Source organism: Convolutriloba macropyga, chromosome 5 (genome assembly GCF_964194025.1).
Source record: "Convolutriloba macropyga chromosome 5, txConMacr16.3, whole genome shotgun sequence".
Lineage (NCBI taxonomy): Eukaryota > Metazoa > Xenacoelomorpha > Acoela > Convolutidae > Convolutriloba > Convolutriloba macropyga.
The window spans coordinates 25,688,749-25,702,873 of NC_134472.1; the positions used below are offsets into that span (position 1 = coordinate 25,688,749).

At 35.6% G+C, this 14,125-nt stretch overlaps 1 protein-coding gene and 1 non-coding gene across 5 annotated transcripts in view; both read left to right on the forward strand.

Moving 5' to 3' along the window:
- Positions 1-14,125, forward strand: part of LOC142339260 (acetyl-CoA carboxylase-like) — a 56,022-nt gene that overhangs the window by 16,888 nt on the left and 25,009 nt on the right. For 3 of the 4 annotated variants that reach the window (XM_075389144.1, XM_075389143.1, XM_075389145.1), the window contains 4 exons: positions 8,556-8,716; positions 9,117-9,264; positions 9,658-9,871; positions 10,346-10,483. In XM_075389144.1, coding sequence (XP_075245259.1) covers positions 8,556-8,716; positions 9,117-9,264; positions 9,658-9,871; positions 10,346-10,483 — 661 coding nt within the window. Of the gene's footprint in view, positions 1-4,573; positions 4,739-8,555; positions 8,717-9,116; positions 9,265-9,657; positions 9,872-10,345; positions 10,484-14,125 lie in introns of those variants that run through there. The other variant, XM_075389146.1, reaches the window with a different exon arrangement.
- Trnat-cgu (transfer RNA threonine (anticodon CGU)) lies at positions 8,455-8,527 on the forward strand. Its single transcript has one exon. It is a non-coding gene; the product is annotated as a tRNA-Thr (tRNA).

A 14,125-nucleotide genomic window follows, 5' to 3' on the forward strand; every position in this document is an offset into this window, starting at 1 on the left:
TTTGGTAGTAATTAATATTTGTAACTATTTGATTTTCATTGCCGTCTTTTCTGGTAGTCATTTTATTGTAGCCACAGGTCTCATAGGCCTTCTAGAGTAGATTGTTTTATTCTTTTAGTAGTTTGTTGAACGATATGTTGATATGTTAATTTTTTATCTCTTCCTCATTTGGTAAACAATTAAGTGAAAAATGTAGATGAGCGGGGTCGGAACTTAATGTGCGAACGCACATTACCGATCCGCCTTGTTTGTTTTAAGTTCCAAATATTTGTTTTGATATATTTTCGATCAGTCGAATTTTTTACTTCTCTCAGATGTCAATGTTGCTGTTTTTTTAGAGGCATTTCCATTTCACTCTAAATCATCAGCTCTAGTGTGCTGATTTTTTTCATTGGTTTATATTGTGAATATTTTACCAAACACCCCTATCTCAACTTGGAAATTTAAAGTTGACAGCGTCACTGGATTAAAGACTATGCATTAGAAGCTAAAAGTTAAAGCCATGAAAATTGCCCAGTTGTGTATAAAAGAAAATTGTTTTATTGTTTCAAACTTGAGATTCCTATTTATGAATGAACAGACAAATTCGTAAACTTCATGACAAGAATTTTAAAAATTGGATAAGAAAATTAGATGTTCTTGCTAGATTTTTAAAACAGTATCGATAACGTAAATGCCAGAGGCCGTATATACAAAATCTTTCAGCCAATTAAAACGTAACTTAGTTTCAATTTTTGGAGGGTGATGTTAATGAATAGAATACGATTTTTTGCAGGCTAATGGGCAATTGGACTTGAGCTCTAATAGGCATTCAGCTTTCACGCAATGATGGTTCGTTAGTTCACTTGGTAAACTGGGTCATGGTTGATGAAATAATTCGTGCAGATGTTCTCAGAATTGAGCACATTTCTAAAATATGGGCAGATTTTCTCGAACGAGTTTTGTTATGATGAACATGTTTACCGCCTACAAATGATATAACTGAAAAAAAGAGTAATAGTATTCTTCAACTTATCACCTTTTCACCTTTTGTTCTGGTTTGCGTTTTTTCTTCGTATTTTACTATATTGTATCATTTTCGTAAAATAGCCTCATTGTTTAGAGCTATTTTTAATGTTTTGTTGAATCAGACAATAGTTTTTCTGTTGTTTACACGTTTTAAATGATTTCTTCAGGGCTTAGACAATTTGTTTCAGCAGAATTTTGTGAAGTTTAGTTACTTTTCAGTTTTTTTGGTTCTTTTTGTTGTCATTTTGTGATAGTAGTTTTACAAAAAGACGTTATGATGATCAAAGGAGACGCAAATGAAGATGTTATTTTCTCGCGGTTGATATCTTATAAATTTAATGGTTTCAAAACTGTGGTTTCGTAAAGTTGTTTGTGAAACTTAATAGTTCAGCTTGTATTTAATGTTATTTTATAGTCTTACTATTTAGTATCATTAATAACAGTCGCGATAAGTTTTCTTTTAGTCGAAAGCTTTTGTTGGCTATGAATTTTGAAATTATTTGTTTTTAATAAAAAAAAAGTGATAGATTTTTGAGATATGCCAATTTTATTTCTTAAGTTGTAGCTAAGCATCTCTATATACAATTCACATCATTTATCTATTGAAATACAGTGTGCTCTTCATAAAGGTTTAATTTTCCTCAAATGGTCTTTCTTCTTGGAACAACCAGTTTTCATAAAACCAATTTTCGTGATTTTTGTTTATTTGCCACTTTTTTGTAGGTTTTTGTTTTCTTTTCACAGTTTCACAATAATGGGCGTCATTTGATTTACAATTGTTGTCACCTGCAAAAATTGCAAACGAAGATTTTTATTGTTTTTAGTGATCAGCTTAATATTCAATTGATTGGCGGGACATCGTTTTTGCGCATAATTTTTCGTGCAAAATTTTCGTTTTTGCCTGTATTTGTCGTTCTTTTTGTAGTCGTATGACATATCCTGGATGATGAAAGGCCTCAGTCGCTCTCTATTGAGGTTTAAAAGACTCTTTCAATGATTTCATTTGATGCATAATGTTTCTGATCAGTTCGAATTTAATTCTTTTTTGAAAAAAAAGGCAATGTTTCAATAAACTTTGCCCCCTTTTTATCATTTCTGGTCGACTTGCTGCCAAGTCGCATTGAGGAAAAGTCCCATATTTTGTTCTAAAAAAGTACCGGTTAATCCGCTGAGTATAAATTTTATCTGATGCCATTTTGATTTGGTTATTAGTGGTTTTCAAAAATGGACAAGGAGTTTTGGTCGTAATTAATATTTATAACTATTTGATTTTCATTGCCGTCTTTTCTGGTAGTCATTTTATTGTAGCCACAGGTCTCATAGGCCTTCTAGAGTAGATTGTTTTGTTCTTTTAGTAGTTTGTTGAACGATATGTTGATATGTTAATTTTTTATCTCTTCCTCATTTGGTAAACAATTAAGTGAAAAATGTAGATGAGCGGGGTCGGAACTTAATGTGCGAACGCACATTACCGATCCGCCTTGTTTGTTTTAAGTTCCAAATATTTGTTTTGATAAATTTTCGATCAGTCGATTTTTTTTACTTCTCTCAGATGTCAATGTTGCTGTTTTTTAGAGGCATTTCCATTTCACTCTTAATCATCAGCTCTAGTGTGCTGATTTTTTTCATTGGTTTATATTGTGAATATTTTTCTAAACACCCCTATCTCAACTTGGAAATTTAAAGTTGACAGCGTCACTGGATTAAAGACTATGCATTAGAAGCTAAAAGTTAAAGCCATGAAAATTGCCCAGTTGTGTATAAAAGAAAATTGTTTTATTGTTTCAAACTTGAGATTCCTATTTATGAATGAACAGACAAATTCGTAAACTTCATGACAAGAATTTTAAAAATTGGATAAGAAAATAAGATGTTCTTGCTAGATTTTTAAAACAGTAGCGATAATGTAAATGCCAGAGGCCGTATATACAAATTCTCTCAGCCAATTAAAACGTAACTTAGTTTCAATTTTTGGAGGGTGATGTTAATGAATAGAATACGATTTTTTGCAGGCTAATGGTCAATTGGACTTGAGCTCTAATAGGCATTCAGCTTTCACGCAATGATGGTTCGTTAGTTCACTTGGTAAACTGGGTATTGGTTGATGAAGTAATTCGTGCAGATGTTCTCAGAATTGAGCACATTTCTAAAATATGGGCAGATTTTCTCGAACGAGTTTTGTTATGATGAACATGTTTACCGCCTACAAATGATATAACTGAAAAAATACTTAGAAAACGGGACAAAAATAAACTATATTGTCTCCAAGAACACTCTCTAGAGCAAAGATTAACTTTAAATTGTAGTTGCGTTTGTCAGTAGCTGAAAAAAAACGGTTGTTCTCAACCCTTATTATTTGTTTTCCTACAAATTTTGATCATTGGGAGCTTTTTTAACTGAGCTTCCTTAAACTCTACAAACGCAAACTAAAAGTGAAATTTTTATTAACGACTCTCTGTCGTATCGTGTTTTACTGCAAATACTAATACTAACGCAAGCTGTATAATCAAAAAATCGCTTGAAACAACAAAAAATCTTAACTAAATCGGGCAAAAAGTTGTTTAAAATATGTCATAGTAGCAAAATTTTGATTGTGTTTAATTGATATACTCTTCGTGAATGATAATGGTTGGTTTGTGTTTCTTCGAGTTGACTAGTTTGGATTGGGTCAAAAGGCAATCAGGTATATAAGACAAGTAAAATTTCTCTGTAATACCGGATAAAGTTTTCTACATGAAACATATTGGTCGTCCATTGATTGCTGTACCGAGAACGAGTGTTTTTTCGCACGCTTTGTACTTTGGATTCTTAGCTTTCTAAGTGAAATATGTTGGCCGACAAAACTTAATTGAACACAAAAAGGAATTGGGGATGGAAGACACAATAGAACTTCTTTGATGTTATTTTTTTTTAAATTTTACTATCGATTGTTTTTTTTTTGGGGGGGGGGGGGGGGGTCAAACGGTTCCTTTATCCCCATATAGCAATTTTTATCCCCATATATCTGTCAAGCTTTTCATAATTTACTATGTTCCAATGGTCATTCTGCATCAAAATTAGGTTTTGCAATTCCTATATTCATGTTGCTGAAGTTGTTTTTTTGCAATAGCCAACAGAAATGGGCATAAAAGGAAATGCTAAGCCGATATTTAACGTATTTTCGAGAAAATCCAGAACAGAAGTACTAAAACAGCTATTAAAAAGCTTTTGTATTTTTTTTCTAAGAAACCTGTAACTGGAGTGAAGCTTGATTTTTGCGTTGCATTGGATCCGGAAAACATTGATTTGCTGTTTAGAAAATTTGTGTGTTCTCATACTGAAGTGCTTTCAGTCCATGATGAGAAGTATCTATGATTAGTAATTCCTTCGATTCTATATTCCTATAATTTTATTTGTTTAATCAAGTTTGATTGCTCCCCTGTCGTAGGAGATAGTTTGCCGGAGAACTTTGGTGACTTGCATGACGCATGACTTTTGTGTAGACGTGTCTTGAAAGAATGTTCATGATAGATCACTAAATCTGTCGAGGTATTTGCCAAGCATTTCTCATCATCATCTTATATTAATTTTAAATAAATGAATGAAATAGGATGATGGCCTCTAGATTTTATGTCTATTAAGACTCAATTTGTTTGCAGAATATATTGTCTTAATAGTGAGATTTGTATCATTGTACCAACTGGTCACGAACATTTGTAAATTAATAGTGTGTCAGCTAGCGAATGCCATGGTAAGTATCTGCTCCACTCTTTGCATTGAATAAATGACTCCTCTTTAACGCTATTTTTCCTTAATTTCGCGTAAATGAGTACTTACTGTACGATAAAAAAAATTTTAGAGGGCCTGATGGTACCATGTCGGTGCAATCCCCTCCGTTAGTTTAAACCCTACAAGGTATCCTACAAACTAACCTCACTTTTTTATCTATAGCAAAGTACTCGGTACTCGACTGGATAACATCTGTCCATAAAAACTGGGCATCCAATGCTGCTTCAAAATGCTTTCCATCTATAAAAGCCACCCTTCAGCTTCTGGTGGACCCCAAGCACTTAAAGCTAATATTGGGCACCAAAAGCCATGGTGGAAAATAATGGCTAAAAAGTTAAGACTTGAATTTGTTACATTTGAATGTATGATTAATTCATGTTGTGCAAATTTGGTGCAATTTGAAGACGTTCAGTTCAGATGAATATTTTAAATATAGTATTAAACCTTCCTCTACGAAAGTAATTAAATATGGTTTAGGGCCAATAGATTTTTTTTTGTTTTGTTACAAGATGGTACCCATTTTTTATTGAAAATTTTTATTATGAACAGAGCAGATTGTGTCAATGCTGGGACGTAGCTTGAGAGACCGGTCTCATATATCACGGATATATTATTTTTCTCGAAATTTCAGTTCACTGCTCTAAAATTTGAAAACCTGTTGAAAACAAAGGTGTTAGTCGCAAAGTTTTAGTCTTTCAATGGATTACGTGTTAAGGAGTGTATACACACTTTAAAATAATATTTTCTGGTAAATTCTTATGAAATAGGAGCAAAAAATTATCGTTACGTTGCCAATAGTTCATTTTATCAAAAAAAGAATTTATTCGGAAATTTATTTTTCACGAACATGTTTAAAGCGTATGCGGACAACGTAACAGCAAGCAAAATCAGGCTACTTGCTTCAAAATTGGAAATGTCTGTTGGGAGTGGACAACAGTGAGAGCTTGTCACTGTTGTCCGCGCCTGATCACAAACAAGCGTTGTTGACAAATGTGGCAGAAATATCCAACTTTCAGGCAAAGCTGCACTAATTTACTGTCAAATCTGAAGATTTTTGTTGTAAACTTCTGCGGACAATTGTTACTGTAAGCAAAATTAGTTCATATTTCATTCAAAATTGCGGGTATCCATTTGTCCAGGATTCCTTAACATAACATTTGTCCACGATGCCTGTGTATGACCAAGCGCGGACAACAGTAGTGACACGATTCGTCCCTATGTTAGTGACACGATTCGACCGATGTTTCAATGTCTGCATTAAGTAAATTGTGTCTCAAGTAATTACTAAATAAATTCCAGTAGTAAAAGCCTTAGGCTAATTGGAGACATTTATGAAGAAATAAATGCTCAAGATTGCTGACAATGGTTCCGTTATTCGCAAATACAAGTTACGAAAGTCATGCTTATTTCGTCACTGTTGTCAATGGTTGATGTCTTGTTTAAAAAAAAACAGTGACGTAAAGCAAAAAGGTTACAAAAATAAGTGAACATTGCCATTTGTTCGCGAGAGGCTCGGATTGGCCTCAAACGTAAAAATTGGCAACGAGAGGACGCCGGTAAAGCCAATCGGGCGCAGAGCAGAATGCCATAAAATAAGATTTAAAGTCCAATATTTCCCGTGCTCTGATATGGCTGATCTCATTGCTGAGTTTGGGTTTTGAATAGCAAAAGAAATATTGGGCTTTAAATCTTATTTTATGGCATCCTGCTCTGCGCGCGTTGGGCTCTACCGTTGTCCTCCAGCATCTACATATCAACGTTTCAATTTTGTTTCTTCCAAGAGATATAAAATTCTTCAACGATTGCTTTACTTCTAATGAAAAGCAGAACCTGTAAGTGCCTGTTTACTCATGACTTTTGACCGGTGAAATTTATCAATTGCCCCCCCCCGCCAGCCTTATATAGCCAGTATATTTGCACCCCCCAAATATGTTCTTTTTGGTCCTTAGAGATCTTTTATTTTAGTCATAATAAATTGCCGTTACCGATAGACGAATTGATGAATTTGTGTTTCCGGTTGTCAAAAAAATTAGTACCATAGAGCTATTCCTGCAAAAGAAAAGCGAAAAAAAATATTAAAAACCCGATTATTCTTTGTCTGCTTACATTATAAGCAAAGTTTGATTACCGAGTACGTCTTAATTTCAAAACTTGGCTGCACAATTAAATTGTAAATGCCGTTTGTATACAATTGTATATGTTAGTGTATGAAATGAAACCAATATGCTGGTGCTAGGAAAATTGGCCGACAGGGCGTTTAGCCGACAAGGAAAAAATGGGAAATTTAGCCGACAATTTTATCATAATTGGTCATAAAAGTCTCATTGGTCCATAAATCAGTAGTTCGGTTGTGATAGATTCATATCAAGTCCCACGGGCCGCTGAGGCATGGCCATGGGCCGCTGAGGCATGGCCATGGCCCGCGAGGCATGGCCAGATGCGGTTAAATACCTTTGTTACACTAGTTGATAGACCATCGTTACATTAGTTGATGAAAAAACTGCGGTATATTTATCCGCTTACGAAATAGTGTTTTAAATTGACCAATCACAGCTTCACAATAAGTTTTGGATCTTTTCCGCTAGCGCCACCCCCCCCCCCCCCCCCAGTCCTATATGGCCGAAACTTAGGCACCCCCCAAATATTATTGTTTTGCTCCCTTCTGCAAAGGTTACTTATGATCATGATTACGTACCTAGTACAATACATCAACAACCTCATTTGCAACTTTTTTCAGGAAAATCAAAGTAGTAGACCCCTTTACAAAGCACGTAATTCCTAAAAACGCAATGAGTACAAGTTTTTGGTTGATGTTTACATTATACGCACTTCGTTATTATTATGCACGTATTAATTTCGAACCACAGCTGTTAATATTTTCTAAATGCCCACTTACGCGTATTCACATGTAATAATTCAAATGCATACAAAATGTTAAAATATATACAAATGGGGGGTGCCTAACTTACTGGGGGGGCGCTAGCGGAAAAGATCCTAAGTTTTATTGCTCATTTTACTTAAATTGTCGGCTAAATTTCTCATTTTTTGGTTGTCGGCTAAACGCCCTGTCGGCCAATACGGCGGCCGCCCAATATGCTATAGCATGTATAAGTGGGGGGGGGGGGGGGGTGCAAACGGACGTGGGGGAGGGGGGCAATAACAGAAACGAGCCTTCAAATGTAAATTCGAATTTTTTGACCATAACAAAAAAGTTGCATTTAAATAATCACTTAATAAGCATGAATAGGTTATTTTCTTGAGATTGCTCTGATGTTTTCTGCTAAGGTTTGAGTTGGCTCGTAGCCGTCTTTCTGAACTGAAATTCTTTGAAGTGTGCCACTCCGTGGGCCTTTGGTTAATGCATCATCTTTAGTGGGTAATAATCAATAGGTCACAATCACTGCCATGGTAATAAAGGGTGAAAGCTTATCATTGTCATTGAGATTGGCCTATTTGATTCTGTTTTCCTATTTTCCAATCGTCTCTTGCTTTGCTCTAAACGCCCGTTTACTGTCTGCGATGTGGAGTACAACACTGCAGACGCAATTGCTCAGTCAATAACGTTAAATGTGGACCGTACAGCAGCGGACTAGTTGTATTAGTTACAATACTTCACTGTGACTGATACAACTTGTAAGCTTACATGATTATAAATACTCCTGCTTTTGGAGAAGTCATGGCTCTGTAGCATAGTGGTTAATGCGCCTGTCTCGTAAACAGGAGATCGGTGGTTCGAATCCGCCCAGGGCCTAAGTTTTTGTAACCTTTTTAACTTTTAGGATCTGACTGCCGCTACTCCACAGGAATTAGTGTCCAAATTGGGAGGATCAGTTGTGATAGAGAAGATTTTGATAGCCAACAATGGAATTGCAGCAGTCAAATGTATGCGATCTATCAGGAGATGGTCTTACGAGATGTTCAGAAATGAGAGAGCTATCAAGTAATTAGACACTAAAAATAGTCTTTGCTGATTAAAGCTCGACCCGGCCTCCTCGGCACAAAATGGCCCGGATCTTTTCCGCTAGTGCCCGGATCTTATCTATTTTCATCTTATTTTATGAAAATAAATAACCTGTTCAGAACGAGAACGGAGCCAAATACTAATTTTTGGGGGGTACCTGAACTTCGGCTATATAGGACGGGAGATGGGGGGGGGGGGGGGTATCAGAAAAGGGATCTTTTCTGTTTGTGCCCCTCTTAGTGGGTGCGGTCCATATAATTTGCACCACCAGACGCACGTGCAATATATTTTCATAATGATTTACTATGTAATGGCACGTGCTCTGTAACTTGGGGGTGCAAAAGGTATCCAGAAATTCAATTATTATTATTATGTGTAGGTTTGTAGTGATGGCAACTCCAGAGGACTTGGAAGCAAATGCAGAGTACATCAAGTTAGCAGACAACTACATTCTGGTGCCAGGAGGAAGCAATAACAACAACTACGCAAATGTAGAGCTCATCCTTGACATTGCCAGGCGTCAAATGGTAAGCAAGTCACGACATCCAGGTTAATTTTTTCGGTGATATTCAATGTTCTGGCCAATCACCGATATAGCCTTCATAAAAATATAGCTTGCATTATTGTTTGTTAATTGAGGTAATGGATAGGTGCTATATTTCAGCCCACTTATCATGGAGTTTTGATGAGACATCGTTAGAATGTCAAATATCAGTTAATGTTTTGCGATATATAGGCTGTCGATATAAATTATTTGAGAAGTGTTAAGCTGGCTAAATTTTGTTCTAAATGTTTAACCTGTTCACAGTTGTCTCCTTGAGAAATTGTGCGGAATATTCAATTTTCGATTTGCTTCTCTGAATACATGATTTATTGAAATGAAGTACAGGTCGCCTTTTTCGAAAATTATTTTATTTCAGGTGCAAGCGGTTTGGGCCGGATGGGGACATGCCTCCGAGAACCCCAAATTGCCCGAACTTCTCACCCAACATGGAATTGCCTTCCTGGGTCCCAATGCAGGAGCTATGCACGCTCTGGGAGACAAAATTGCGTCATCAATCGTGGCACAAACTGTGGGAGTGCCCACATTGCCCTGGAGTGGAAGTCACATCAAATTGAAGAAGGATATACTGGGTAAGTATCAACTTAAGATTAATTTGAATTAAAATTAATTTCAATTTAGAAACATTAAAGAAAAAATAGCTGGACTGCGTTGTTGCAACGTCCATCATCTGATTTCCTTTTGCTCGACAGGTCCTTGCTTTCATTACAGCAGTGCATCGTAAATGTTACTCTATTTACTCTAATTCCTCTTTTGTTTGGTTTCGACTCTGTTTTTGCCACCTCACAACAGTTTGTAAAAACGGATCAATCCAATATTGTTGAAGTTATCCTTCCAAATGCGGTGTATTAAATTGAAGGCCTCCTAATACCCTGCTCTTGCGATACAGTAAATTAGGAAGAGGCTGTATTGTTATGCCTGCCACAAACATTGAACAAAACAAGTTTTTCCAAATTTGTGTTGGATTGAACCAAAGTCAATGAATGTTCGCAAATTCATAACCTCATCAGATTATAGTCTTTTACTGACATTGAGATCTCGTTTAGACAAAGGGGAGAAGTTGGTGATATCTGACGAGATGATAGACGAAGGAGCTGTACAGACTCCTGAACAGGGACTACAGGCTGCGGAGAGAATTGGATTCCCTGTGATGATCAAGGCATCAGGGGGCGGAGGTGGAAAAGGCAAGATGGCGTAATTTTCCACTTTTCTAATTTGGCTGTCGTCGAAAATCAATGCGTTTCGCGACTGTTAGCATGTGCTGCCTTGAGTGAATGCCTTATCGACTTGAAAAGTTTTTCCGAGAGGATGGGTCATACAGATAACCGTTTTTAGCCGTTTTGTCATCCATTTATATATCTTTAGATTTTTTTGTATGAATATATTTAAATTGAAGCTGTATTAATATGTCACCCGCTGGTCTCAACATTACAGTGGTTTTGAGAGCCTTAACATGCGTTGCAAGTCTAAATTGTGTATGTGGTAACGGCCTTTTATGAAATTAGGCATTGGTTCCGTGAGGTGGTTTTCTTGAATTTTTACAGATAAAAAACTGATTTTGTTGGTCTTTTTGTTCAATTCTGGTCTCAATCGAAGTTTGTAGGAATTATGTTAGTCCTCGGGTCTTTTTTATGCAATTGTTTGCTTGACCAATCTTTCGTCTGACGCTTTTAACTTTTGTCCTCAAAAGGGGGATAAACAGTTAAAGCTCGGAGGCGTTTGGAGTTATTCTCTTAGAGCCCAATTAGTCTTGAGAATGCGCATCACCGAAATTGTCGAGGTCCTCAAAAATGGTATAAACTGGTGAAGAGGGCAATAAAAGGCTGAAAACCTCTCAGAGTTTTACGCCTTACTAGTCTCTAAGTGTGCGATTAACCGGAACTTTTTTCAGGTGAAATGAATTCATGGTGCGAAGCGTGTTAAGAGATGGACGCCCCACTGACCCGTCCACCTTCCTTCACTTGTCGATTTTTATTCCCCCTAGAATAAACTATTGTGTCAAGTGGAATATTTTAGTTTGTGATATTAATATTTCAGTACATGTGTTGAGCCAATTCAATAAAAACGGAATTTAAAATATCGAAACTCAAAAAGGGTCAAAACTAAAAATTTTTACAAGTCGGGACCGAAATTTTGTACACCCCCCCAATTTTTGGAAGGGAAAACTTGATATTTTTTTTTGGCATTTTTTGATATTTTGGCATTTTTTGATATTTTGTCATTAATGTTTAATTTTCTTAGTTGTTTATTTTGTGGTATTTAAAATGTTCATTAAAGGTCAAAAACGGACATTCAAGGCATTTAGAGCTACGTAATAACTATCCGTGCTTATGTCAATAAAAGTAAATATTGCAATAATTTGACATTACTATGTAAACAATGACCTAAATCACTTTCTTGATTAACCACCAATCAGAAACAAGTAGCAATGATGTTAATAATAAATTTTTGATTAATTGCTCTTGAACGTAGTTTATAGCAATTATTGTAAACGTGTGTGTCTTTTTTAATGCAAAATTTTTGCTTGACATTTTTGACTTTTCGAGTGACTTTTACGCCCTTGACTTTTTGCATTTCGCGTGATCTAAAATTCTCTCTCAATCACAATTTCAAGCAGCTGAACTCAATTGGCGGGCGGCAATTTAATACTAAATGAAAAGTGCGCCGAAACTGGTGTCATTTTTTACTTTAAATCTTAATTGTGGTATATGTTAACCTGTAATGTGGTTATTTGAAGCCCACTATAGAACTTCTTAGTCCCATTTAGGCTCCCCCTCCCCCCGACTGAAGCAGGCTGCAATTGATTAGAGCTCCCACTAGTCGTTCAAGAGCAATTTTTCCGACGTTTAGTCGGTTATGTTTATTTACTTTAACCCAATTGTTTGAATAGTGAAACCGAATTGTATTTAGACCCTTAGAATCCGTTACCAAGAGTAGTTGGTTCTCAGATTAGACTAAGATTTGATTCTTTAACAATAGTCTTTTTTGCTAAGCTTGCTATATCTTAAGATCTTGCGATTTTTAATATAGTTGAGCTTGCTTGTTGAGAAGTTAGCAACAATACTAGCTCTTGGCTGAAGCCTTATAAACTTCAGCACGAGATTGAACATAGCTTTTCACCAAGGATTTTCCTAACTTCAATCAACGAAATTAAAGTTACAGTCCTTTAATACTTCCGAGCGACTAATTGTTTCAACAAGATCATTAGACAATAGGATTCACTGAAGAAACAGGCCGGCGTAAAACTCGGGAACCGGGCTGTGATATATCGGTTCCGCTGAGGTTCTTGAGCAGCCGCAACAATGCAAGACTTTGCCCCTTTTTTCATTTTTCTATTGATTTAATTGAAAGATTGCAGTTCTAAAAATTTATCGGAAGTACTAAATGGCAGAAATTTTTTTTTCGCAGAAAGTTGGAGCTAAATTTGCAATAAATGATTCTATGCTTTAGAGTTCTAATCAGTTGATTTTGTCATTTTTGATAACTTTAAATTTTTGCAATGGATTGAGTTTATTATATCAAAAATTTCACCAACGAAACTGTCTGTTGATTTTATTGAAATGTAATCTGAAACCAAATTTTGGTACCTAAAATTTAGAGTTCGCCTTTTTAGCTTCAGTTCATTTTCTAAGATTGTTATCTCCGTGATGCCCTGTTAGTTTGTGCTTTTGAGTTGCTGAGGTAGTTACCACTTGCTGAATTGTCGAAAGTCGTTGTTTTCTGATAACTATTAGCCTGTTCAGCTTTTTTGAGTTAATCAGTTTTAATCATCTTGAATTTTGTGGCCATTTATCAACGGTTTTGGACGAGTTTAATATTTTTAAGTTTTGCTTTTTTAAGATTCGTTTTTTTCTGTGAACTATTAGAGAATAAAATTGCGTCTAAATATTTAGTTCTGTTTGGAATTCTTTCGGCTATCTTGTTTCGTCGTCTGACAGTCATTTTCGATGTACGCTTGTTCACACCAAAATCCTCGAACGAGCGCTTTAGTAGATCTTTGAATGTAGTTGCTTTGCTGCTTTTAAGTCAAGTCAACTATTTGACAGTGAGTTTTGAGTTGAATTGAGTGACAAATTTTTTTAAATCGTCAATGAATTACTTCACTTTTAACACTTTTTATTGATGAATATTGAAGTCAAATAGGGGGATTCTAAAGTCTTTCAAGGTCAAAGCATGACTACTATATAATGAAGTCGTGGTACTACGTGATGGCTTCCAAATTAAAAAGATCAGTTGGAATTTCTTTCTTGAGAAAAGTCTCGCTATCTATATTCCGCAGCAGCAATTCTAAATTCTTAAATTTGATTGATACTGCAGCCCTGTATAATTTGAGAGATGTTATTTGGCTATTTTAATTTTCATGCGTTGTCCAAATTTTGGGGTGCTGAAAATTTTTGGCGAAATTGTTTTGTAAAAGAATGAGTTTCCGCAATTCACTATAAAATGAACTACGAGAATTCCTTTGAGGATTCGAGATTAGTGGTAATTCAGAAACGTGCGGAAAATAGTCAAATATTAAAATTATGGTCAAAAGATGTTTAGTTTAGAAAGAATGTTGATATTTTTTTACCCGTTCAGTATCAATTAAAATTAACATCTGGATGATTCCAAACTTTTTTTCCGCCTGTTTTACCGTTTTCACGCTCAAAGCTTGAAAGAGCTTTAGATACAATTTTTACTAATGTTTTTCAGCTATAATTATTTAAAATTAACTGCTCTCGTTTGTCACACTCTCACTCTTTTCTATGCAATGTAATCTCTGTTTAATGATAACCTCTGTTCCTCAATTTTATGAAATGTTCATAGAAAATATACTCAGGACTGCC